The 23,967-nt window shown below is 46.2% G+C and overlaps 2 protein-coding genes across 6 annotated transcripts in view; one reads left to right on the forward strand and one right to left on the reverse strand.

Moving 5' to 3' along the window:
- The first annotated feature begins 210 nt into the window (after positions 1-210).
- LOC6506883 (N-acetylgalactosaminyltransferase 6) lies at positions 211-3,956 on the forward strand. Its single transcript, XM_001957029.4, has 4 exons — positions 211-512; positions 875-1,544; positions 1,607-2,372; positions 2,829-3,956. The coding sequence occupies exons 2-4, from the start codon at positions 985-987 to the stop codon at positions 3,489-3,491; spliced, it is 1,989 nt and encodes a 662-aa protein (XP_001957065.1). The 5' UTR covers positions 211-512; positions 875-984; the 3' UTR covers positions 3,492-3,956.
- The window catches only part of LOC6493110 (DNA N6-methyl adenine demethylase), a 91,192-nt gene continuing 71,089 nt past the window's right edge, over positions 3,865-23,967 (reverse strand). For 3 of the 5 annotated variants that reach the window (XM_032454294.2, XM_032454293.2, XM_044714376.1), the window contains 6 exons: positions 14,166-14,609; positions 10,248-12,933; positions 9,985-10,189; positions 9,765-9,928; positions 9,192-9,705; positions 3,865-9,089 (listed from right to left, as the gene is read on the reverse strand). In XM_032454294.2, coding sequence (XP_032310185.1) covers positions 6,350-9,089; positions 9,192-9,705; positions 9,765-9,928; positions 9,985-10,189; positions 10,248-12,933; positions 14,166-14,609 — 6,753 coding nt within the window. In that variant the 3' untranslated portion in view covers positions 3,865-6,349. The remainder of the gene's footprint in view (positions 9,090-9,191; positions 9,706-9,764; positions 9,929-9,984; positions 10,190-10,247; positions 12,934-14,165; positions 14,610-23,967) is intronic. The other 2 variants (XM_032454292.2, XM_032454291.2) reach the window with 1 other exon arrangement.

Below are 23,967 nucleotides of genomic sequence, written 5' to 3' on the forward strand. Positions count from 1 at the left end.
TTTATACAGAGTTGTAGGAAATGTATGAGATTTCTTAGAATTCAGTTAGTATTCAGTTTCGTTAGTATGTCTATCATACAATCCAATTAAAAGTAATAGCTTTTATTTAATTAAATACAATTTAAATTTCTGAATTTGACATAAGCTGTTTACCATCGATTAAAATCGATGAAAATAGCATTACAAATTTCTAGTAGCCCTCAAAAACATACGCAATATATTTTGACAACATTAAAATACACAAATATATAATATATTCTTTAAATCGGGCTAAAGATCCCCCAATAGACGCCCCTCTTTTTTGTACTTTTCCAACACTCCCTCCGACCAGCTGCTTTGCGGCAGGTTAGAATTTTGAGCAGAAGCAATCAAAAATACAGAAACAGCAGCTTTCGCGGACGTGGAAGACAGACTTTTGTTTTGTTATGCTAATTAGTAATTTTACTAGTTTATTGAACCCGAATTTGATGGAGTCTGGAGCAGAATCGCACAAATCACAGCTTAACTGACAGGTGAGAATTGGATCCTGAAAAGTTCTGATAAGAATTTCGCTGATGACGTCTTCACCTGTGATTAAGATTCATTAATTTTAAATTGACGGGGAGACTGTCTCTCAAAGTAGCCCAAAATAGTTTCTTTTTGGCAGAAAGTGATAAGGATTGAAATATGTGCCGGAAGTTCTTTTAAGTGCTGCTGTACAACATTTCATTTTATCACAAGTTTCTTATCTTTGGGTTTGCGTTTCTTGTATTTGTTCTTCCAGTACTTGGATATATATATAATTTACGTTATATATGTATGGGTATTTACTATCATACATATGTGCGCACGTTTCCATGGCCTTTTGTCACTTCTCTCATTCGTTTATTTGCAGTGGTACCCACGTCGGCAGATACAGATACTTCTTGGGCGGAGATACACCTGAGCTAACACTCTACGAGCAGCGCTTGGCCCCCAAAGAGGCCCGGACACGTAGCTAACAGAATGCGGCGGCCCAATCTCAAGTGGATCGTCAAGACAGGGCTCCTGGTCCTGGTCTCCCTCACCCTGTTCGTGCTCATCACCAGCTGGATATCGTCCAGTCCGTACACCAACAAGCCCGTCCACCACGGCATTGAACCGCTTCCACAGCAACAAGGTCGTTCCGGCGATGTGCTGGAAAAGCATGATGACGTGAGCCAGAAAAAAGTGCATAACCCAGTAGAGCCAGATCCGGACTTGGAGAAAAAGAACGAAGTGGAACCCGATGACGAACAGGAAGGAGAAGCGAAAGATGCTGCGGAAAAGGAGAATATAGTACCACTGGAGGATGAGCTGCAGGTGGTGCCGCCGGCAGATATGGTAAAGAAGGATTGGCACGACTATACGGCCATGGAGCGAGATGCAGCGCGAGTGGGTCTCGGCGAACAGGGCCAGGCCGCCAGCTTGGACGATGAATCCCAGATAGAAACGGAGAAACGCATGTCTCTAGAGAACGGGTTCAATGCCCTGCTCTCCGACTCAATTTCTGTCAATCGTTCCCTGAATGATATCCGCCACAAACAGTGAGTTTTTTTTATTATAAAGCAAGTCCTTGAAAGTGGAAATAAACTTTGAACTATTCCAGGTGTCGCAAGAAGGAGTACTTGACCCAACTGCCCACCGTATCGGTGATCATTATATTCTGGAATGAGTACCTCAGTGTGCTTATGCGGTCCGTGCACAGCCTGATCAATCGCTCACCGCCTGAGCTGCTCAAAGAAATCATCTTGGTGGATGACTACAGCGATCGCGAGTACTTGGGCCACGATTTGGAGGCTTACATTGCCAATCACTTTAAGATTGTGCGCGTGGTCAGGCTCCCCAGACGCACAGGCTTGATTGGAGCTCGATCTGAGGGCGCCCGGAATGCTACTGCCGAAGTCCTGATCTTCCTCGACTCCCACGTGGAGGCCAACTACAACTGGCTGCCGCCGCTGCTGGAGCCCATTGCCCTCAACAAACGGACGGCGGTGTGTCCCTTCATCGATGTTATCGACCACAGTAACTTCCAGTATCGTGCCCAGGACGAGGGCGCCCGCGGTGCCTTTGACTGGGAGTTCTACTACAAGAGATTGCGACTGTTGCCGGAGGACCTGAAGCATCCGGCGGATCCGTTCAAGAGTCCTGTCATGGCGGGCGGTCTGTTTGCCATCTCGGCGGAGTTCTTCTGGGAGCTGGGCGGCTATGATGAGGGTCTGGATATCTGGGGCGGCGAACAGTACGAGCTGAGCTTCAAGATCTGGATGTGCGGTGGTCAGATGTACGATGCACCCTGCTCTCGCATTGGACACATTTACCGGGGACCCCGCAACCACAATCCCAGTCCGCGAAAGGGCGACTATCTGCATCGGGTGAGTGTAATTAAAATTTTTAAAACTTATTTAAAGTTTAAGGGGAATATTTCACCATGGATCTTAGTCATTCCTTAAGGTATCTGTGTTTTAAAAAAAGAAGTTGCAGATAAAAAGGCGGGTTTTCCTCCAGATACCAACCTGATTACAAGCAGTGATTACAAGCTGTGACAGACAGAACCGGTTCCTAGACTTGCGTTTATTTCCAATTAAAAGATAAACTCTATCTCTTGCTGACAAAAGATACCTTAAGTTTATTTTTATTGCAAGCGGGTGATAAACCCTTACTTTTCACAAAACCTGATTGGGAATAAATGTTCTGTTGAGATGGGGAACCTGTTTTTATTAGCAATAAGAAATGGGGTCATTTGGGAACTGAAATTCTCCACCATGTTCCTATTTTCACACCTTTTTGAATGAGTTTATTGAATTTTAATCTCTCAACTTTTCGCACAGAACTACAAACGTGTGGCCGAGGTCTGGATGGATGAGTACAAGAACTACTTGTACAGCCACGGCGATGGTATCTACGAGCGGGTGGATGCCGGCGATCTGACCGCCCAGAAGGCCATCCGCACGAAGCTCAAGTGCAAGTCCTTCCGGTGGTTCATGGAGGAGGTGGCTTTCGACTTGATGAAGAACTACCCGCCGGTGGATCCGCCCAACTACGCCATGGGCGCCATTCAGAGTGTCGGCAATCCGCAGCTATGCCTGGACACGATGGGTCGCAAGAAGCACAACCGCATGGGCATGTTCGCCTGCGCCGACGACCTGAAGGTGCCGCAGAAGTCGCAGTTCTGGGAGCTGAGCTGGAAGCGTGATCTCCGGCAGCGACGCAAGAAGGAGTGCCTGGACGTACAGATCTGGGAGGCGAATGCGCCAGTCTGGCTGTGGGACTGCCACGGCCAGGGCGGCAATCAGTACTGGTACTACGACTACCACAACAAGCTGCTGAAGCACGGAATGGAGGGGCGGCGGTGCCTGGAGCTGCTGCCCTTCTCGCACGAGGTGGTCGTCAACAACTGCGACCCCAAGAACCACTACATGCAGTGGAACTTTGGCATTTTCAACACGACGGCACTGGACCACTACAGCGAAGAGCTCGTCCTAAGCCTGTAGTCTGGGGCCTGCCCAGCGACGGAATCACTTGCCATGTACTTAACGAACGTTCGATGTAAATAATCTCTAGGCTAGGCTAGCTCGTAAGGCGTTTTGGCCCGATTGACACTCTCAACGACTCAACGCACATTCCAATGCCGCATTAAAGACTATAAATTAATTTGTATCTGTGAAGTACTAGTATGTTTTATCTACGAGATCCAACGAAGAGGTTGTATGCATTTTTAACTAATTAAATAATAATAGAATATTATATAATATTATATTGTTGAGCTTCGAATCAGTCCTTTGATAGAATTTTTTAAACCACAATCTGAAATATCTAGAAGAAAGAGGAATTAGTTTTTTTGTAAAAAAAGAGAAACGCAAGTCGCTGATTTAACTTTGTTTTCATTTTATTTAATATTAATATCTGTTTGCTTTCCATGCGCGTACTTTAAATAAATATAATTTATGATTTTCTTTTTTGTTTGTATTTTTTTTTTTATTATTTTATCCAACTCTTATCATCGTCAGCTTCACATTCTGTATATATGTACGCTCGTTTTACAATATGTATGTGTATCTTCGCTATATCATCGTACGCCTCGCCGATTTAATTGGTTTTCTTGCTTTATCATCATATTCCAATATGTATAGTATATATATAGTTATATATATATATAATATATGTATAGATAGAAGTCCCGCGAAACAGAATCAGAAACAGAAACAGAAAAGTCGTGTGAGGTGTTTTAACTTAGAAATGGCAAAAGATTTGCATTTATTTGAAATGATAAAAAAGCATTTACAAACTATAATAGTTGTTGGCTTGCGTAATCAGTTAATCAATTATCATAATTTATATTAATATATATATATATATATATCAATATATTTATATAAACATTTAAATATTTATCAAAACATGTTTTTTCTTGTTGCTCAAAAGTCTTCTTCGCTGCCTTACATTTACATTACATTACGTACATACGACCTACATTCATGTCGGCTAGTGTCCTTTCTCGACAAATTCAAAATCAATCGTTTATGTTTTTTTTTTTTATTTTTGTGCAAAATATATTTATATATATGTTTGTTGTGTTTTTTTTTTTGTTTGTTTTTTAGACTAATTTGATTTGAAATTCAGTTGCGCTGCCACATTTGCATTCTAATTTTAAGTTTTTTATTTTTTCATTTGTCCTTTTATCCTTTTATCCTTTTTGCTTTTATTTTTTATTTTTTATTTATTATTTTTGCTTTTTGGATGGATGCAAATTATTAGTTTTGCTTTATACAACAATTACAAATGAATAGGCAAATAGTTGTTTTTTATTAGTGCTTAATACTTGATTGGTTTCGAGTCTTTTTGGGTTTTGTCCTTTGCCTTTGAAACTAAATCTCGCAAAAATAATAATAATAACTAGATTGAACCCTTTTGCCTTCGATTCGCATAAATAAATATATATAACTTCTCGTGTGTGTGTGTGAGTGTGTGTGTTTGGGTTTCTGGGCTTTACTTAAACTTAGTTTAAATTATGTTTAAAGTTTAAAAATGTCTTGCTGCCTTACATTTCTTCTTCATCTTCTAGTCGCCTCCCTCTGATCCTTTCTTTCTTTCTTCCTTTTCGGGAGCGTGTGCCGCCCTCTCAAAAAATACTCAACTTCATTATCCTTTAGTTGTCCTGCACTCCCCGCACCATTTTCCATATTATCCTGTGAGTGATCTGATCTGAAGCTATAGGAAATCGGCATTCCTCGCAGCTTGAGTGGCGATTTCAAGGACCTTTCAAGTATCCTGAAATCACACCCAAGGGAGCAATACTTCTTCTGTCGGAAGTCTGTCTGCAATTCGAATTCAATTGGAACTTTAAGGATCAAGTTACAAAAGAAAGTCAAATTGTGGGAATATGAGAAATTTAAAACATAAATCTTTAAACTGTTTTTTTTCTAGTAAAAATTGCATTTTGTTTCCAACTATTATCATTTTGTTTTAGTTGTCTTGCGAAATTCTTTACGTTTTTCTAGTTTGCTCTTTAAAAAATGGTTTATTTGTACTTTTGGCAATGATCTTTTATTTTTAAACTCCACTAACTTGTAATATGTTTTCGTTTTTGGTTTCTGCTTGCAAGAGAAACTCAAGCAAAAATTTCTTTAGCATTTTCTCTTGTTTATTTTAGTTTTTTTTTTTTTTTAGTAGTATTCGTTTTTGTTCTTGTTCTGTAGTATTTTTTAAAACTCATTTAACACAAATTGTTTTTTGCTGGCTCTTAAGAAACTAAAGTTAATAGTTTATTTTTTAAACTAGTTTAGAAACTTGTTGTTTTTGAGTGTTTGTTTGTGGTTTGTTTTTTAATCTGCTGAGTGATGTTTGTTTTTTGGGTGTGACTGTGTTTTTGTGTGGAATGGTGACAACTCTGGCCTGGCAGCGTCAACTGTACTTTCTTCAACTCCTTTCCGGGGGACATGTTCTTCTCCTCGTATGGCACACGAAATCAGATGCATTTACAAAAATAATTCTCCAGCCTCCTAGCTCGGAGGATCTCCTTCTTAGCTTTGAGTGATTTTTCAGTCATACAACCTGGTATCGGGCTTCTAATCTCGATCGAATTTGAGGAAGAATTTGATTTTTTTTCAAAACAATCTTCTGAGTGAATTCTTTTTCTTGGAAAAATTAGTTCAACTTGGATTTGAATAGAAACATATATCCTTTAATGCCCATGAGTGGAGGTGTATTAGCATATATCCCTAAATCTCTCAAATCCTTTCGAAACGAAAGCTCCCATCCGGGCTGATCAGTGTGAGTGTGGACTTAAGTTAAGAAGAATTCGGCGTGGAATTCTGCGATTACCAATAGTAGCCCCTTAGCCGGAGCATATTCAGGTCGGCTGCTGCTGCGGCTGATGCTGCTGCTGCTGCAGCTGCGGATGCGGATGTGGATGCTGTTGCTGCGGGATAGCTGCTGCTCCGCCGGGCTGACCAGGGGGAACTTGAGGACCACTGCCAGGTGGCAGGGACTGGCCATTGCCAGCGTTGCTGTTGCTGTTGTTGTTCGTGGACGAGGTCGGACTGCTATTGCCCTCCGGATAGGTCCCCGTAACCACGCACGGATGCATGGGGAACAGGGTCGTCCACGACGTGGTCGTAAGTGTTGGTGCGTGGAGGGCAACCTTCTCGTTTTTTGACTGCTCACCGGATTGTGATTTCTTCGACTCCGCAGTGCTGTTGTTCTTCTTCTTTTTACTGCCACTGGCTCCGTTTTTTAGAGCCTGGCCGTTGGTCTCCTTCTTGACCACCGGCACCGGAGCATCGTCCATGAGCGCATCCTCGTCCAGCTCGTCCAGATCCTCGCCAGCCGCCTTCTTGATCAGGCGCTCGCGCTCCTCTTTGGCTTTGTTGTCCAGGTCCGTGTTGATCTTCTTCACCCGCATCTTCTCCTCCCACTCGTCGATGCCGTGCCGGGATCGGTTGAGGTTCCGGTGTTGGTAGAATATCAGGGTCATCCGTGTTGGATGGTGGCGATCCGGTCGCCTCACCGCCGTCGTGGCGTGCATCTCGTGCTTGGCGCACTCGATCAGCACACTGCCGTGATTGAGGGCGATGGCCACGCCCCCCATCTGCGGATCCTGGAAGGCCTCGATGTTCTCATTGATCTCGGCCACCTCGCCAATGGGCTCGATCTTGCTGGCATTGGTGCTGCCCGGGGATCCAACTGGCACTGGGGTTGTGGCATTTGCCGGTGGACCTCCGGCCGCCACAGCGGCTGCTCCGACACCTGCTCCTCCTGCGCCTCCCACTCCGGCGGCGGAGTCGTTGCCGGAATTGGTCTCCCCCACAGGTGTGGTGGGAGCGACCACGGTTTCCACCGAACTCTGGCCATTGCTCAGGTCGGGCAGGATGGTCTGCGGCGCATCTTGTTGCTGTTGCTGCTGGTGATGGAGGGGCGATGGTGCGGGAATACTCGGCTTCTGCAGACCCGCGGCTCCCGGCACTGCACCATGGCTGGCTATCAGAGTGCCTGCTCCTGCTCCGGGGGTGGTGGAGCCGGAGCTGTAGCCGGAGTTCGTCGTCGTCTGGTGGTGTCCGTAGACGTTCCAGTTGGGCGACGGAGGCGGCGGCGTGGGCGGCGGAGTCTGCTGCGGATACATGCCGTAGGGGGAGTACGCCTGGTGGTGGTACCCGTAGTTGTAGTTCATGTTCTGGTACGCGTCGTAGGCCGAGTACGCGGAGTGGGGCGGTGGTGGTGGGGGCGGGTACATCTGATAGTTGTTCGGATACTGGGCCGTGTACTGGGCCGTGTAGTCGCTGGGCGGCGGCTTCGGCTTCACGAATCCCTCCTGCTGGTGCGGGTGCGAGTGCGGGTGGTGCGGATGCGAGGTGGTCAGCGAGGGCGCCAGGTTGGCGGTCATGGGCTGCATGGCCGTCAGGGCGGTCAGCTTGCTCTCCGCCAGGTTATGGTGGTGGTGGTGATGGTGATTCACCAGCGTGGTGGAGTCGGGATTCTCCTCGTTCAATAGCCGGCTCTTCAGGTCTCCTCCGGGTGCTCCTGGCAGGGAAGCCTGCTGCTGTGGCTGTCCCGGCTGCTGGTGCTGTTGCTGTTGCTGCGGCTCCGGATTCCCGGCGGTGCCTCCCAAAGCTCCCGCCGAGGCCAGGCTCTGGTAGCTGGCCGATCCATAGCCGTTGCTGGCCTCTAGCTGCGTTGGCGTAACCGATGGTGGCAAGGTAGGTGCTCCTCCTGGCAATGTGGTGGCTCCCACCCCAACTCCTCCTCCGACGCCGACTCCTCCTACTCCTGCCAGAGCAGTGGCTGTCGGCACGCCTCCCAGCTGCGTTTGCGCTGTCGGCGTGGTGGGGGTCAGGGGTGCGACTCCGGCCCCCGCGCCGGCTCCTGGTCCGGCTCCACCCACCTGTGCCTGCGCCGCCATGCCCATGGGTGCGTGGGGCGTCGGCCAGTTGCCGTAGTAGTTCCTGGAATCTATGTAGGAGCCCGTCTGGTAATCGTACGAGTACGGCGAGTCCAATACGGTGCTCGAGATCTGATTCGACTGCAGCTGGGCGTCCGTGAAGGTGTCTATCATGGTGGCCATGTTCATCAGGCTGGAGTTGGAGCTCATCAGCTGGCCGGGCTGCTGGTTGGGATTGCCGTTCTGGGCGGGATTTCCGGCAGGATTGCCGCTGCCGTGGACCGGTGGCGTGCTGAAGGCGCTGCCCGCCGGACTGGGGTTGTTCGTCACCGGAGTCTGGCATCGCGGCGAGGGCGTGGACGGAGGCGCCGATCCGGGCGTGGAGGCACTCGAGTTGTTCGACTGATTCGACTTGCCCTTCGCCTTGGATTTCCCGTTGGCGGCCACAGTTCCTGTCCCGCCGTTCTCCTTCTTGATGCTATGGACTCCCGCTCCCGATCCGGCTCCAGCTCCCAACGCAGGCGGGCTAGACTGATTGCTCGCGGTCTGCGTCTGCGACTGGGCTCCGTTGCTGGAGCTGCTCTGGCTGTTGGCATCTCCGGCGGCGTCCTGGTCGCCGTCCGGAGGCGCCGACTCGTCGCCATCCTTCCGCTTCTTGCCGTGCCTCCGGCAGGGTATCAGCGGCGTGGAACGAACGCGTACTTCGCAGGGAAATCTACAGAGGATTAGAGGGAGAAAAATTGGATGGATTAGCATCAGAACCAGGTATGGAACTGCCCCGGGGAGCCAGCTGCTCAAAACTCAACGGTACACTCACTTGTCCAGCATTTGCACCGCCCCGGTGCGGTGCTTGTCCCTCTGCCCCTCGACGCTCTCGAACTCGTCCGTGCCGTCCATCGTGTAGAGCGGCAGGACGTGGAACTGCTCGTCGTCCGGCAGGCGGGTGTCCCTATTGCCGGGCTTCAGGAGCGCCACGTGCACCGTACATCCGTCCTGCATGTTGTGCAGATCGCGGTGCGAGTGGGCACAGAAGTCCAGGCAGGCTGTCACGCCCGAGAAGGGCTTGCCCGGCTCCAGGCCGAGGCGGCAGTCGGAGGCCTCCTGCTCGTACTTGGTCTGGTTGTCGTAGGATCGCGGGCACACCTGCTTGAAGACCGGCGCCAGCAGAGTGGCAATTAGGTTCATGTGGTCCTCGATGGCCGCCTCCTCGCTCTTCACCGACAGCCGGAACTTGCGCACCGTCTTGGAGCGGGCGTACTTGCAGCCATTGTAGTACATGGACCAGGAGCAGCCGAAGCTGTACGAAGCGCCAGATGTCTCAGGATCGAGTCCTGAAATTAAGAAGTTGTTTAGAAACAGATTCCAGTGAGAATCTCTCGCCAGATCTCACCTTGACAGGCACAAGTGCGGTTCTCGTTGGTGGCACATCTTCGGGTGGTGGGCAGGCCGTACTTGTTCAGCTTCGGGATCAGATTCTTGTAGGCGTTGTCCGCCTCCAAACGTGGCATTCCGTCCCAGGCCACCATGCACACCACAATGTAGGCGGCAATGCATCTGAAGATCAGGAAGATTAGTCAAGGACTAAGGATGAATAAGAAAAGGAAACCCACCTGTGTCCTGGTCGCTTTTTCACAACCACCAGAATCTTCTCCTCCATGTCCGCCCGCCGGATCACCCACTTGGCCACCGGACAGCCCTGCGTCGTCTTGCCCTCCTTGCCCGTGTAGACGATTTTCTCGATGCGGAGCTGCCGACCCGTCAGATTGCATCGCTCTTCGAACTCTCGCCGGAGTTCCATGAGGGACGAAGCCGTGCCTTTAAGGATTAAAAGTCTTTAGTTATAGTTCCTGGACAGGATCATCGAAATACTCACCCAAATGCGTGTAGTAGGTGCCCGGTTCCGGGGGATTCTTGTCGGACTGGAAGCACTCGCACTCGGGTATCTCCGTCTTGTTGCCCTTCTCCAATCGATCCGTGGTATCGAACAACGGGTTAATCTTCTCGTGCTTCACCACAATCTCGGGGATCTCGTCCGGTTTCTGTTTTCCCTTCGCCTTGCCGGCGGCTCCTCCTCCCGGTTTCAGGCCATTGCCGTGGCTATCGATGAGCTCGTCCTCGTCGAGCAGCTCCTCCTTGGGCTGGATGCCCAGACCGAGGCAGGTGCCGTCCTTGAGGTGCTCTGCCGTTGGGGGACGGGTGCCGCCCTGTCGGCAGCAAGAGAATCCGTTGTTCAGGCCCTTGCCTTCGCCGGCTCCGCCCAAATACGTGTATCCTCCGCCGTGTCCAAGCATTCCCATGTCCTCTAGCTTTGGCTCCAGCATTCCGTGGTGTCCCAGATGTGGAGGTGGCACTGGCGGCGGTGCTCCGTGTCCAAGGGCGTAGCGGTGTGGCGGGATAGGATAGGCGTGCGCCGGAATATCCTTCTCGTAGTTCGTAGGCAGGGGTATGATGCTGTTGGTGTCCGGCTTCCGGTCCAGCTCAAGCATGCTCTGCCCGTGGCCGTGAAGCTGGTGGCTGGGCTGGTGGTTGCCCGGCCCCGTGACCTTGGCTCGGCTACCGTACGTGGAGTGCTGGTAGCCGGGAACGAAGTTCTGCTGGAAGTTCTGCTGGAAGCTGCTGGCTCCGGCTCCGTAGTAGGCGGAGTTGTGATGGTATCCGGCGTAGTCCTGCTGCGAGTGGCCGTGGTGCTGCTGCACCGGCTGTCCCTGTCCGTCGTTCTGGCAGAAGTCCGCGTACTGGATGAAGTTCTGGTAGTTCCTCTCGTAGCCCTCCATTTTGTTGGGCTGCGGCGGCCCCAGCAGGCCCGGCTCGGTCTTGATGTACTGACCGTGGTATTCTTGGCCGGGATGCACCGGCGGCGGATGCGGCGGGTAGTGGGCACTGAGCGGTGGCTTCAGACCACCGCCACCCGGATCCGTGGAGTTTCGCGGATCCTCGGCCGCTGCCTCGGCTGCAGCCGCTGCTGCTGCTGCCGCCGCGCGACTGGCCTTGCTGCGACTCCGCGACTTCTTGGCGGGCTGGGCTGCAGCGGGCGGCGGCGGCACCACCACCGGCGCCTGCGGCTGAACTACTGGCGGGGCTGCTTGGGGCACCAACGGCGTGGGGTCGCCGTGGCTAATGGTTGTGTGCTGTCCTGGCTGGTGTTGTTGCAGCTGCAGTTGCAGCTGCGCATCCGATCCCGGATAGCCGCCACCCACGACGCTCACCGGCGGCTTCTTAAAACTCTGCGTCGAGTGGTGCGGCTTCCAGATGTGATCTACGCCACCACCTCCGATCGGCTCGGCAGCAGCCGACGCCTGCTGCTGTTGTTGTTGCTGCTGCACCTGTTGCACTTGTTGCACCTGCTGCTGCTGCACTTGCTGCTGCTGTTGTTGCTGCTGCTGCTGCTGTTGCTGCTGCATTGGGTGAGTGGGCGTGGCGCTGCTCGGTCCGTTGGCGCTCAGCGCCGTTTCAGGCCGGAGATGGTGGCTATACGATAAAAAATGACCGGTCTGCTGCTGCTGCTGTTGCTGCTGCACCGGCGACTGTTGTTGCTGCAACTGTTGCTGCTGCAGATCAGGCGGCGGATCCTTGGGATCGCTCTTGCGCATGATCATGGACTTGATGCGAGTGTTGAGGTTTAGTCTCTCTCCCTGGGCGTAGCCATCGCCTCCCAGCGGCTGTGGTTGCTGCTGTTGCTGTTGCTGCTGCTGCTGCCAGTTCCACTCCTGCATGGGTGGCGAGGCAAGGTGTTGTTGCTGCGGCGCCACATACGGTTGCAGGCCATTTCCCGTCGGCGACTGACTCACCAGCCGGGGCTGATGCTGCTGCTGTTGCTGCTGCTGCTGCAGCATGTTGGCGCGCGTGGGCGATTGTGGAATGGGAGGCTGCATCGGCGAGGAGGCGGGCTGGGCCACCACTGTGGCGGGGACAGCGGGAGCTGGTGTGGTGGTGCCTCCGCTGAGGGCCGAGGACTGCTGTTGTGAGCTGTTGCTGCTGCTGTTGTTGTTGCTGCTGCTGTTGCTGTTGCTACTGGTGTTGTTGTTGTTGTTAGTGGCTGATGTTGAACCGCTGTAGTCGCCTGAATACCCGTTACAGTTGAGTGAGCGCGGCGGCACGCTGCTCACCCGCGGATATCCAGGCGTGTCGTTTCCCGACATCGTCTTGTTCAGTTCCGCTCCCAGATGCTGCTGCTGCTGTTGCTGCTGCTGCACCTGTTGCTGTTGCTGCTGCGAGGGCGGCACCGGGGCCGCCGTCACCTGTCCGGCGTAGCTGGGCGCGAACCCGGCCACACCCTGCAGACCCACCTGGTTGATGGCCGAGGGGGCGCTGGACAGCTGCTGGCGCTGGAAGTCGTAGCTCTGGACCGGAGCCCCGTATGGAGATCGGCCGTAGTTCGGATCGAATCCCAGGCCTGTCTGGACGTATCCGTTGGAGGGGTACGCGTACGACTGGGTCTGGAAGTCCAGCGAGTTGAGCGATGTGATGGCCGGCGTGTTCTGTGGTATCTGCTGGATGAACTGGTTCTGCCAGCCCTGCGAAGGATCCGCCTGCCATGTGGGATAGAAGGCCATGGGCGCCTGAAAGGATAGCCAAAAAGGGAGCACATTAATACCGGGTCTAGACTTCCTCCAGTCCGTTATCCTTAATTGCACACTGCGGTGAAAAGAGACTTGTTCCGTGAACATAAATAATGGTCCTAAGCCGCCCGAACCGGGCCCCATAAATCATATTTTGCGTGTCCTAATTAGGCTCAGTATAATTGGTGGGCCTCCCCCGCCGAATGGCGGCAGTTGAGTTACAACTTCCGCGGTGGTGAAAACAAAAAATCCTGGCTGTTAATTAACGCGCCTCAAATTATGCTACATTCTTGTTTTGTTGCGGTGGCTGAACAAACCGGAAAAGCCCCCCAAAAATAACAAACCCAGACTGGCAACCCGTTTTCCATTTGCATTTTTACGAGCGGCGGTTGGAAAAAAAAAGTTATGAAAGTGAAAGTAGAGGGCGGTGGCAAGGGGCAGGCAGGTATATTGCCACAATAAAATGCAAAAATTAAAACACAAACAATTTTTAATAGGCAAGTTCAACTGCCTGGCAGCTGCTGCTCTCTGGCTTCCTGTATTTGTATCTGTATATATGTATCTGTGTATCTGAATTCATCTGAAATTTATCTCCACCTGGCTCTCGTGCTTGTGTGCGTGTATGTCCCTGGTTTTATTTTGAAAGCATTTAGCAATCATTGATAAAAATCGACCAAATCTTTATGAATGAATGGGGCAGAAGTACACATACATATATGCCCATGCAGTATGTGTATATATTTTCGTATCGGCTCTCGTGTTGTGTGTGCACAGCTGCAGTTGATGGGGCCTCCGGGTGACGTGACGTATACGCAATATGTGGCCACACACTCACACACGCACACATTGGAGCCGGATTTATGGGTTTTGTGTTGTGTTTTTGTGCGTATTTTGTATTTTGTATTTTGTATTTCGTAGTTTGCATTTTGCATTCTGTTCGGGTTGCCTTGAAACGGAAAGCGAATAAAATCAAAGTGATTGAACAGTGGCGGGGCTGGGCAGGGAGGGGAGGGGCGAAAATCCGTCATCAAGGTCAATGGCTTTTAATTGGAAAATTGAAATCGAAACGCTATTGACACGAATCGTTGGGGTTCTATTGAGTTGTTTCCACAGAACTAGACTCTACCCTACAGTTAAGAATGTTACGTATACGCAGTGTGTTCTAGACTTTTATTAAAACTTAATTAATATATTAATTAATATATATATTTAATTCCAAATTGAAACCTTACCATGGGCTGTTGCGGTTGATCCTTCATGGTTTGAATTTGTGCGGTTATCTGATGCTGCTGCTGCTGTGGCAGATGTTGCTGCTGCTGCTGCTGTGCGTGTTGTTGCTGCTGCAAAAGCGGCGGCTGCTGCTGCTGTTGCTGCTGGAAGTGATGCTGCTGATGCTGCTGCGGCTGCTGGTATTGCTGCTGCTGCTGCTGCTGTTGTTGCTGCGACAAGAGCTGCTGCTGCTGCGACAGTAGTTGCTGATGCTGCTGATATTGCTGCTGCTGCTGCTGCTGATGTTGCAGGTTGCCCCCGGCGGCGGCAACTGTTGCTGTGGTATTTGGCGATTGCTGCGGCAACAGTGTTGCTGCCGGCGCTGGACTTAGACGAGGCGATGTTGCTGATGCAGCGGCTGCATTCAGTTTGTTTGCTTTGGTGGAGTTTTTGCGGGCGCGTGACTGCTGGAAATAAGCCATAAAAAAGTAAAGCCAAAAGTTAGTTACGGCAATTGACAAAACAAACAAAGCAAACTGCTGATAAAGTTGATGATCTGCATAAAGTGGCGCAAGTGGGATGCGCTCTAATTTATATGCAATTTGCCAGCAACTATTCTAGCAACTAATTGCTCGCCTTAAAATATTTATTTTTTAATTAAGAAAATTTGCTGTTGGCACAAATATTTTAATTGCCTTCCCCCCCGACTGCTCCCCCTCGTAAATCGCATAAATTATGCCACTGCCGGCTTCGCTCACATAATTTCAACTTGTTTTCAGTTTTCAGTCTGCACGCCGGCAACATGTAAAATTTATGTTGCCCACGATTTATGCGCAATTTATTTGTGCAGCCAAAATACAAAAACAAAACGTACAACAACCAGAGGAGGAAGGAGGAAAAATTGTTGTTGCAACAAATTCATTGGAGCAACAGCTGCGGTTGTCGTTGCGGCTGCTTGCTCTGAAATATGTTGCACTCGCCATTAAAGGCTTTCAAAATTTATGTTCGCAAAAGAGTCTCTTATTTTTATTTCTTCTGGCCAAAAGGGAAGCCTCGCCCCGTTCCGCACGCTCTAATGGAAAATGTAAAAATAGTTTTCCACCCTGCCCCGGGGCAGGTCGGTCAATCGATAATGTCAGGTCAGATATTTTTGCATAATGCCGCAAAAAGTTGTGTCTTGTGTGGCATGGAAGCCATCAAAAATCCTGAGCCAGAAAAATGGGGCTGCCTTGAAACTAAAATACATTTCACTTGATTAGATTTTTCTTCAGAATTGCCGTAGAATTGCTTCAATCAGTGGCTTTTAAAACAATAAACAATTCGTTTACGAAACAATTAAAATGCCGGCAAGGCAAATACACATTTTTATTGTCCGTTGGTTGGATGGAAAAGAGAATTTTTAAATAAACGTTGTGCTTGTCCTGCCGTAGTTCTTGCCATAAATCAAGAGTTTCTTGGACAGGAAATGCCAACAAATATTTGTGGAAATATTTCTGGAAATATTTCTGCTAATTGCGAAAGGCACAAATCAAAAATGGCCCAAACGGGCTTAGAGTTCTCGGCCAGACAATAAACACAAATTTGCATACAGAGTCGAGAGCAAATCGTTTGTGCAAATTGGCTGCAATAAAGTGATTTATATTTTACACCAATGTGTGTGTGAAATAATATTTGCCACCTTAGGAACTGGAATCTAACATAAAGTGTAGATGTGGATGTGTCGCCTTGCCAGCATAATGCTATGCAAATAAAATCCAACAATGCGAGCTGGCAAATTCGAATTTCTCCCACCTTATCTCTGGAATACCAGGTGGCAACAAAGCAGCCAAATAACTTGAACAAACATTCGGTAAGAGGGGGTGTTGCTGCCACTGCTGTTGCTGCCACAGCCATTGCTGGTGTTGCTGCTGTTGCTGCTGCCTTTTTCCTCTTTGCTTTCTAAAAATATTTGCATTGCAAACACACTGACTGAGAGGAGGTCTGAAACGCAGGTGCAAAATTAAAATAAATTTGCACGCAATTTCCAATTGAAAATTGCCAATTATTTTTGCTTACATTTGCTTTTTTCTTCGTCTCGTTATTTGGCAAACAATCACAAATGTACATAAATATGCCCCAAAATAGCTGCCTGTTTGCATTCAAGGAGTATTAATTAAAGTTTCGCAAACATTGGCCAACACATTTGCTTAGACATCGCCAAACAAACAAACAAACAAACAAGGCAACAAACAAACAGAAAAACAAATGAAAAATCGTAAAGAAAGTAAATACAAAATTATTTCAAAGCTCGAGACCGAGCAAATATTTTTCTAGTTCCTGCGCTGTGTTTAATGCATTTTCCCACTATTTACCCAGTTCATAAAAGTTAATTAAATTTTTATGATCGTCCACTATTTGTATCTTGGTAAAATAAATAAAAAAAACCGCCCAAGGAAAAAAGATGGCAGATAAACCTTGCGTGTGTGTGTGTGTGTGTGTGTGTCTCTGAGATAGTGAGAGATTAGTGAACTGCAGTTGAAAGAAAAACACAAACAACATCAGCGGGTAATGGCCGTGAGCATTCTACTCCTCCATTCCTCCTCCTCCTCCTCCTCATCCGCCATTTCTCCCACCCAGTGTTGGAAAGGAAAATTGCGCGCAAAGTAAACAGCAATTAGTTGTGTCTCTGTGTGCGTTTATCTGCCCATGTGTGCGTTACATCGCAGCCTGATAAGCAGCAGAAGTGAAACAAGGTTAGGCAAAGGTAGCAGGCGGAGAAGAATCTTCAACTACACGAACTATTAACGCTATAAATATTTATTAGTCCATATACTTTTTATTGATCTAGTTTTAGAGTTCTAAAAAGAAATATATGCTAATTGCCCCATAGACCTGCTCTATTGTTGCCAGGCATAACTAGCATGTTTGAATGTATGTATAGCCGTCCCACTTTCACGCTGATAAGAGCCATATAACACCTCCCCTATCTGCCCTCGCTCTCTCTTTGTTTTTATAGTGTGCTCATAAATTACACACATAACAAAGTATACAATATAAATTATTTACATGTCCCCAAAGTCAAAGTCTGCTGATAAGGCGTACGGGGGGAGGGAGTGCTGGGGAGCGAAGAAAAACAGAAAACAAAACAACAACAGAGCCAAGGAAAGACAACAAAGGTACAAAAAAACAAATGCAGCGTTTAAATTGTAAATAAATCAAATATTAGTTATCGTCGTATTTGTTTAAAACGTTATCAGCATTCTATTTATCTACTGGCATGTTGGGTTTAAATTGGAAAACTTAGAGGAAGATTGATTGGAGTTCTGAGCTTAATTTTAAGAAAGGATAATGGACTGCAATTAAAGGAAATCTTTATGGAGCACATTGTGCTTATGCGGCAGAATATTTCATTTCGTACAAGCCATTTTGCCTTAACGGCAAATGCCATTTCCATGATTGCATCCCCAACATCCTTTCGCTTGCATTTCCCGTTAGCCCCCTCCCATCTCTTCCTCCCATCTCTTCCAGGCGAAAGCTCCTAATGTTCTATTCTTATGGGCGGTCCTTGGGCGGTCCTGCTCTCGTTTGAAACACCTTTGGGCTGCTCAAATATTTAACTTGTATTTCGTATTCATGCTAATTTTGCATTTTCCACAATTTTACCATCACACCCCTGGCAGTTTCCCCGCCCAGCCCGTAGAATGCTTTTCCTTTATTTCCCTCGACCATATCCTGCTTTATTCCATTCCATTATCCTGCAATGGCTGCTGGTGCAGTGAAAGAAATTTCGGAATATCGCTATTATTATTTAAGAATTTTTATTGTTAAATTGATTTTTAATATAAAATAATTAAATATTGATTAATTATTATTTTTCACAATGTTTCAATCTAAATTTTCTTACAGTGTCCTTGTGGCTCTTGAATTTCTTGCCACTGTCTGGACTATCTCCTCTCACAAAAACACCCACACCCACACACACACACCCCACAAATAACGGCAGCTGCATGCGAGTCTGCATCTGTAATTGTACGTGTCGAGTGTGCGCCGTTGAGCAGGCTACACTTTTTTTCTCTCTTTTTCTGCCTTGTTAGCATGTGTCGAGAGGGAGTGCATGCATGTGTGCCTGTGTCTGTGTCTGTCTGCCCGTGTGTGCGTGTGTGTTTTATTCAATTTAGCTTTCAATTAGGCTGCAATTGTTCGTCCGTTGCTCGTCGGCTGCTCGGCCAGTTGCATTCTTAAACAGTCTAACTAAAATCCCAATAATCCAAGCCTGACATTTGCCCTAAGAAATTCCCGGACTAATTCAATTTACGCCTCCTGCGCCTCCGTCGCTTGAATTATTAAATTGTCCGGCAGTCAGTCCGACTGTATGCGATTGGATTGGATGGCTTTTCATCAAGCTTTCCATCAGTGATTCAGTGAGGTTCCCCCAGCACCACTTCCTCTCACATCATTATTCTGATTGAATATTTGCGATAAATTAAATTGCAAAAGGGCGGGCAAGTGGATTATAATGCATTCCTGGCGGCTGGTAATCAATAGAGCAAATATTGGCAAATCATACTCGAAAAAGGAGCAGTAGACTTTACATTTCCATTCATTCATTATTAAAGAGAATTATTATTGAATTATTTTGAATTGAATACTTTTGGGATTTAATGGTCGACTTTGGAAGGGGATAGAAGTGCCTATATTGTATAATGCATTTCTCTTCGTGCCACCCCCGCTTTTATTTCTATTTTTATTTTATTTTTTTTTTTTCTGAAAAGCAGTTGAAAACTTGTTTGAGATGCTGTCCCTGTCTGGTGTGTTCATTTTTTGTTCATTCTGCAGAGTCAGCTTCGTGCTGCCTTGTTTTTGTTTTAATTATTGCCAGGCATGCCATTAATTTTGGCATGTCGAGTCGTTAACGAATTCCTTGGCAATTCTTTTTTCCCCTCTTTTCTTTGGAGCTTTTTTCCCTCTCTTTCTTTTCGTTTTTCTTTTTTTTTTTGGCACGCCATGGCATGCTTTATATTGAAGTATGTTCTCCACTCTATTGTTCTGCTTTTTGGCTTTAATTTGATGTTTTTTGTTTGCTGTTGGCTGTTTGCTGACTTTAATCTGTTTTTAAGCCAGGCGATGCTAATTGTTGCATACATTGTATTTCAAAAATATTTCCTGTCATCTCGCAAATAAATAATTACTTATGCATGTTCACCTCTCATAGTGCATTTTCTGTTTCCAGTTCGAGAGTCGAATGGCAGAGTGGCGAGTCCTCGGCAACTTTGCCATCGTCGTGACAAAAGTTAATTACAAAGTTTGCAGCGCGGAAACTGCCAAATGAACACGAACAAAGCTGAGCCCCCGAAACGGGGATACTAGTGGCATGCAACATCCATACACTGAGAGGAATAGGAAGAGGAAGGATAACTTAATTATAATTATAACATTTTTAAAAATAAAATTATTCTTTCTTTTTTTCTTTCTCTGTAAGAGGGGCTGAGAATATTCAACATACTCAACGCCACAGGCAGCTTGGCATTGTAGATACTTGCCACATACACCTCGACGGGAATTGGCACACACACACACTCGAATGGGGGCCAAAAACAAGTGACTGGATCGCATTCGACAATAGAAAGTTAGCTGAGCTCGTTTAAAAATCGGTTTGGCGGCAGGCATGGAAAATGGAAAATGGGAAATTAGAATGGGAGTGGGAATGGGGACTCTACTTGTTGGATTTCTAGGAAAGATTGTCAGAATCCGATAACCGAAAGCGATCGTGGCTTAAAAGTGTTGACACTAGTGTGAGAGATTTGTGACGAAAGATCCTTTCTTTCTGTCCTTTAGGGGGCCTGATTATTGGCTTAATTACTTGGCTTAAAAAGTAGCTGGAGGTGGGAAATTGGTGAAGAGCTGGCCTATTTGCTGGCTTAATTACTTGGCTTACAAAGTGGCCAGAAATACCCCAAAGAGGCGTTGCTTTCATTTGGCAGCTGCTGCCGAGTATAAACAATTATGGTAAAATGCAATATTTACGGCCTCGTCGACTGTTATGCTAATCACGTTGTTTATGTTGCTCTTCGGGAGGGAGAGAGTGTGTATTGGTGTGTGTGTGTGGCTGTCTGGCAGTGAGTGTGTGTGCGTGTGCATTGTCGATTGTATTTGCATACAAATTGCAATGTAGATGAAGAAGCAGAAGCATCAGCAGCAGCAGCACCAGCAGCAGACTCGCATAATTACAAGCAGAAGGAGAAGATTTTTGCAGGCAGCATAATATGAAAACATTTCTCGTTTGCATTAATATTGCCTCTTATTCACAAACACATAATTTTGTGGCACACTGTACTGTACAGTATAGTACTCTGTTTTCGCAATTCATTTTAATGATAAGCCATTTTAATTGGGTATTGTCTGCTGCGATAAGTAAGCAAAGCAAATTGCCTGGATTCGTGTGATTGGAAAAGTAAATTGTTGCCGTTTTTTTTTTGTTTTGTCCAGAATCCAGCCTTGGCTGCCAGGCTGCTCGTTTATTTATCCTTTTTAGCTGCACGCGATGATTTAATGCCTTGTGCCACTTAATTTCCAGGCTGGCCATATTTAAATTATTATTATAACAACAGGCAGTAGCAGTACTGGTAAAAAGGCAAAAAGATAATTAAAAACTTGTCTTCAATTGCCATAAATTCACGTCAAAGAATCTCGTTTCGTAAAGTTGCCAAATACAATTTCAGCCTTTTTTCCGTTTAGTTATTATTATTTTTACAACAATCTCTTGGCCCGAGCCGGGCCGGCCGTGCCGGCAAAGGCCTGAAAATTGAAGTCATTATTATAATACTAGTTTCTGTTAAGTTTTTTTCTATTTACCCTGTTAGTTGCATAAACTAGTTTGGCTTGGTGGCTTGGCCGCGATTCGGCCAAGTGGAAATGTAAGTATTTGCAACAGTTTTCCTCCCCACTTGGCTTATTAGATCAACTTGGCTAATTGCCTGGACTGCCAGTGTGTGTCAGTGTGAGTCATGAATGGGGAAGCTCTTACTCCAGAATACTTTTGTAACTTTTATTTGTGTGTTTTTTAAACGGAAATGCCAAACTGGCAACTCAATTTGCTATTCTCTCTGTGAGCCGCTTTAGTGGCATAATAAATTTTAATTTTAATTTCGACACCATGAATCATTTTTATCTGAGTGTCTATTTTTACGGGGAATAGCATTTATCGTATATTTTGATGAGCTTTTTAGTCATTTAATGAGTAAATTGTTTTGCAAATCAAGTGCCATTCGAATCTGAATGACTGCCTCAATTCACATATTTGAATCAATAAAATTTTGGATTGTATGAAAGGAGGATTACTTATAGGCCCCAATTAAATTTTTTTATGAGCCATAAATACTATAAAGTTTAGCTCGTAAATCGGCTTATACTTTTTATTATTATCTGCTCTGTGGGATTACCTTATTATCTAGATTGATTGGCTTATTTTCTCCAATCTTGTTTATTTATTCTCGGCATTTCCTTATTCGTTCAGCGTTCCAGCAACAAACCCGGCCATAATAAACCGCTCTCACACGAATTTCGTTCAATTTGTCTTCATTTATTTTGCATTTTTGCACTTTTTACTTCCCCCATCCCCTTGATTATTGATTTACATTCGCCTTTTCCCCACTCAACATTCATTTTGCACACCTGTGCGCTGTCGGGCCACGCCCCCCGCCACCTGCCACCTGCCACCCACGTGCCACCCTCCATGCCCCACCCCTTCGCCCGGTTGCCAGGCCGAGAGCAAAATAAACAACGAAATCAAAAATATATATATTTTTTGTTGTATTTTTTGCCTGGCAACGAGGGGCGAGAACTCGTACAAATAATACAAAAAAAGTGCTCACAATTAATTTGTGCAAAAAACAAAACAAAAAATGCCCAAAAAAAATGGGGAAAAAAAGACTGAACAGATAAATATGAAAATAAAAGAGCAAAAAGCGGCACGTGAGTCGGCGTATCAATAGCCGAGGGGCGATCTACCTCCCTCCCTGCCACCTACTGGCCTCTGGCTAAGCAAATAAAAATAAAAAATAAACTAAAAAATACTACTACACGGCAAAAAAAAAAGCATCAACTCTTTTCAAGTGTTGATGAATGAGCTCAGGGTGTAGTTGTTGATGTTGTTGCTGTTGTGTCCCTGCTGATGTGTTGTCGTTGTCAAGTGCACAACAAAAATAACAATAACACGTAAAAAATGGCGCAAAAAAAATAAAAAACAGACAACGAGCAACTACAACCAAATGACTCAATTTACAATTGTAAAAAAAAAGCAAAAAAAAAAAAAAAAAAACAGAAAATAAAGTATGCGCCGCGTTGCCAACATTGTTGTTGTTGTTGTTCGTGTTGCTGCTGTAACTTTACTGGCAACAAAATGTCAGCGGCAACAACGACGTCACAACACAAATTTTTTGCATTTTTTTTTGCTTATTTTTGATGTGAATGTTGGATTTGTGCTTGTGTGCTTTAGTTTTTTGTTTAGTTTTTTCGCCTTCTGCTCCACTGTGTGTGTGTGAGTGTGTGCTTTGCGTTTATTGAACTCCCGTCGCGGCATGAGGTTAATTGACCTCGTGCTTAATGCAAAAATAAATATAATTTTTGAACAGAAAACGGCAGAAAACGAAACGAAGGGTCGTCGTGTAGTTTCTGTAGTAAGAAGTCAAAATACAAAATATACAGAAAATTCAGTAAAAAAGAAGGTAAAGAGCAAAGCAAACACGTCGAAATGAAAACACGTTTAAAGTGTTTAACATACAAACTGATATGCGTAAGTATGTGAATAGTAATAGGGTATTCGAAGGGTCCATCAGACTACAAAGTCTACCACTCTAGTCTCTCAATATTTAATATTCACGCCACACTCGCACAGAAAACCAATCAATGAATAAAAATATTTATTGAAAAATTTCATTTACTCGATGTCTATGCAAACGACTTGAGAAATGACAGCAAAACCCATAATCCCCATCCAATAATCCACCTGCCGCACCCAAAAATAATTCTTAACAAAAAAAAAACAAAGAGGAGGAATAACGAGAAATATTATTTTAGCCGGCTCAAGTACTGATTTTGGCCAAAAACAAAAGTGTTGCCTACTTTTGGGTCATTGAACTGCTGCAGAAATTTAGAAACTCTCGGAATATAATTGAATATTTATGAATAATTTGAATCCAAAATTTATGATCTCATAAACAAGGGTTTATTGGGAATCTGCTGTGATATCATCAACTCCAATTCGATTCAATTAAAGTTTATTTAAGACAATAAATCTAAATCATATTTGGCTCTTAATGCCACCTGACATGCATAATTAATTTCCTAAGGTTAATGCCTTAAAAAAATATCATTTTTCGGCAAAAACTGGCTCTCTCTACAGAGCAGAGAGTGAAGAATGCAAAATAGCTTTTAATTATGAATAATTATTTGGGTTGCCAGCCTCAGCTTCAAGTCTAATTAAACACAATTAAAATGGTTCTTTCTTGTTCTTGGCCAAAATGCAAATGAGGAAGAGGTGGAGATGGCTGGAAGGCAGGGTTCGCTGACCCCCGAAAACAAGTGAACTTTGGTTAAGTGCTCTTCGGGCCACATCATCTGGAGATCTGTGAGGAGCTCCGATCATCTATTTAAATGGAAGTCGAAGCCCCCAAAATCCAGAGTAAGTGGATAGAATCCACTTTGGGGGGATTACATTAAGACCAAGTTCTAATCCCCCCTCACCAGATTTAGACAGCCTTTAAGCCATGCTGCTTCTCATTTCGAGGCTTATCCCACGTCATTAAGTTACTTAATCACTGTATTTAATTTCCTTACGGCTCGGCTCAT

Source organism: Drosophila ananassae, chromosome 2R, assembly GCF_017639315.1.
Source record: "Drosophila ananassae strain 14024-0371.13 chromosome 2R, ASM1763931v2, whole genome shotgun sequence".
Classification (NCBI taxonomy): Eukaryota; Metazoa; Arthropoda; class Insecta; order Diptera; family Drosophilidae; genus Drosophila; species Drosophila ananassae.

Coding starts and splice junctions, on each gene's coding strand:
- LOC6506883 (XM_001957029.4), top strand. CDS start 985: ATGCGGCGGCCCAATCTCAAGTGGATCGTCAAGACAGGGCTCCTGGTC. Junction 1,545..1,606: donor AATGATATCCGCCACAAACA/GTGAGTTTTTTT, acceptor GAACTATTCCAG/GTGTCGCAAGAAGGAGTACT. Junction 2,373..2,828: donor AGGGCGACTATCTGCATCGG/GTGAGTGTAATT, acceptor CTTTTCGCACAG/AACTACAAACGTGTGGCCGA.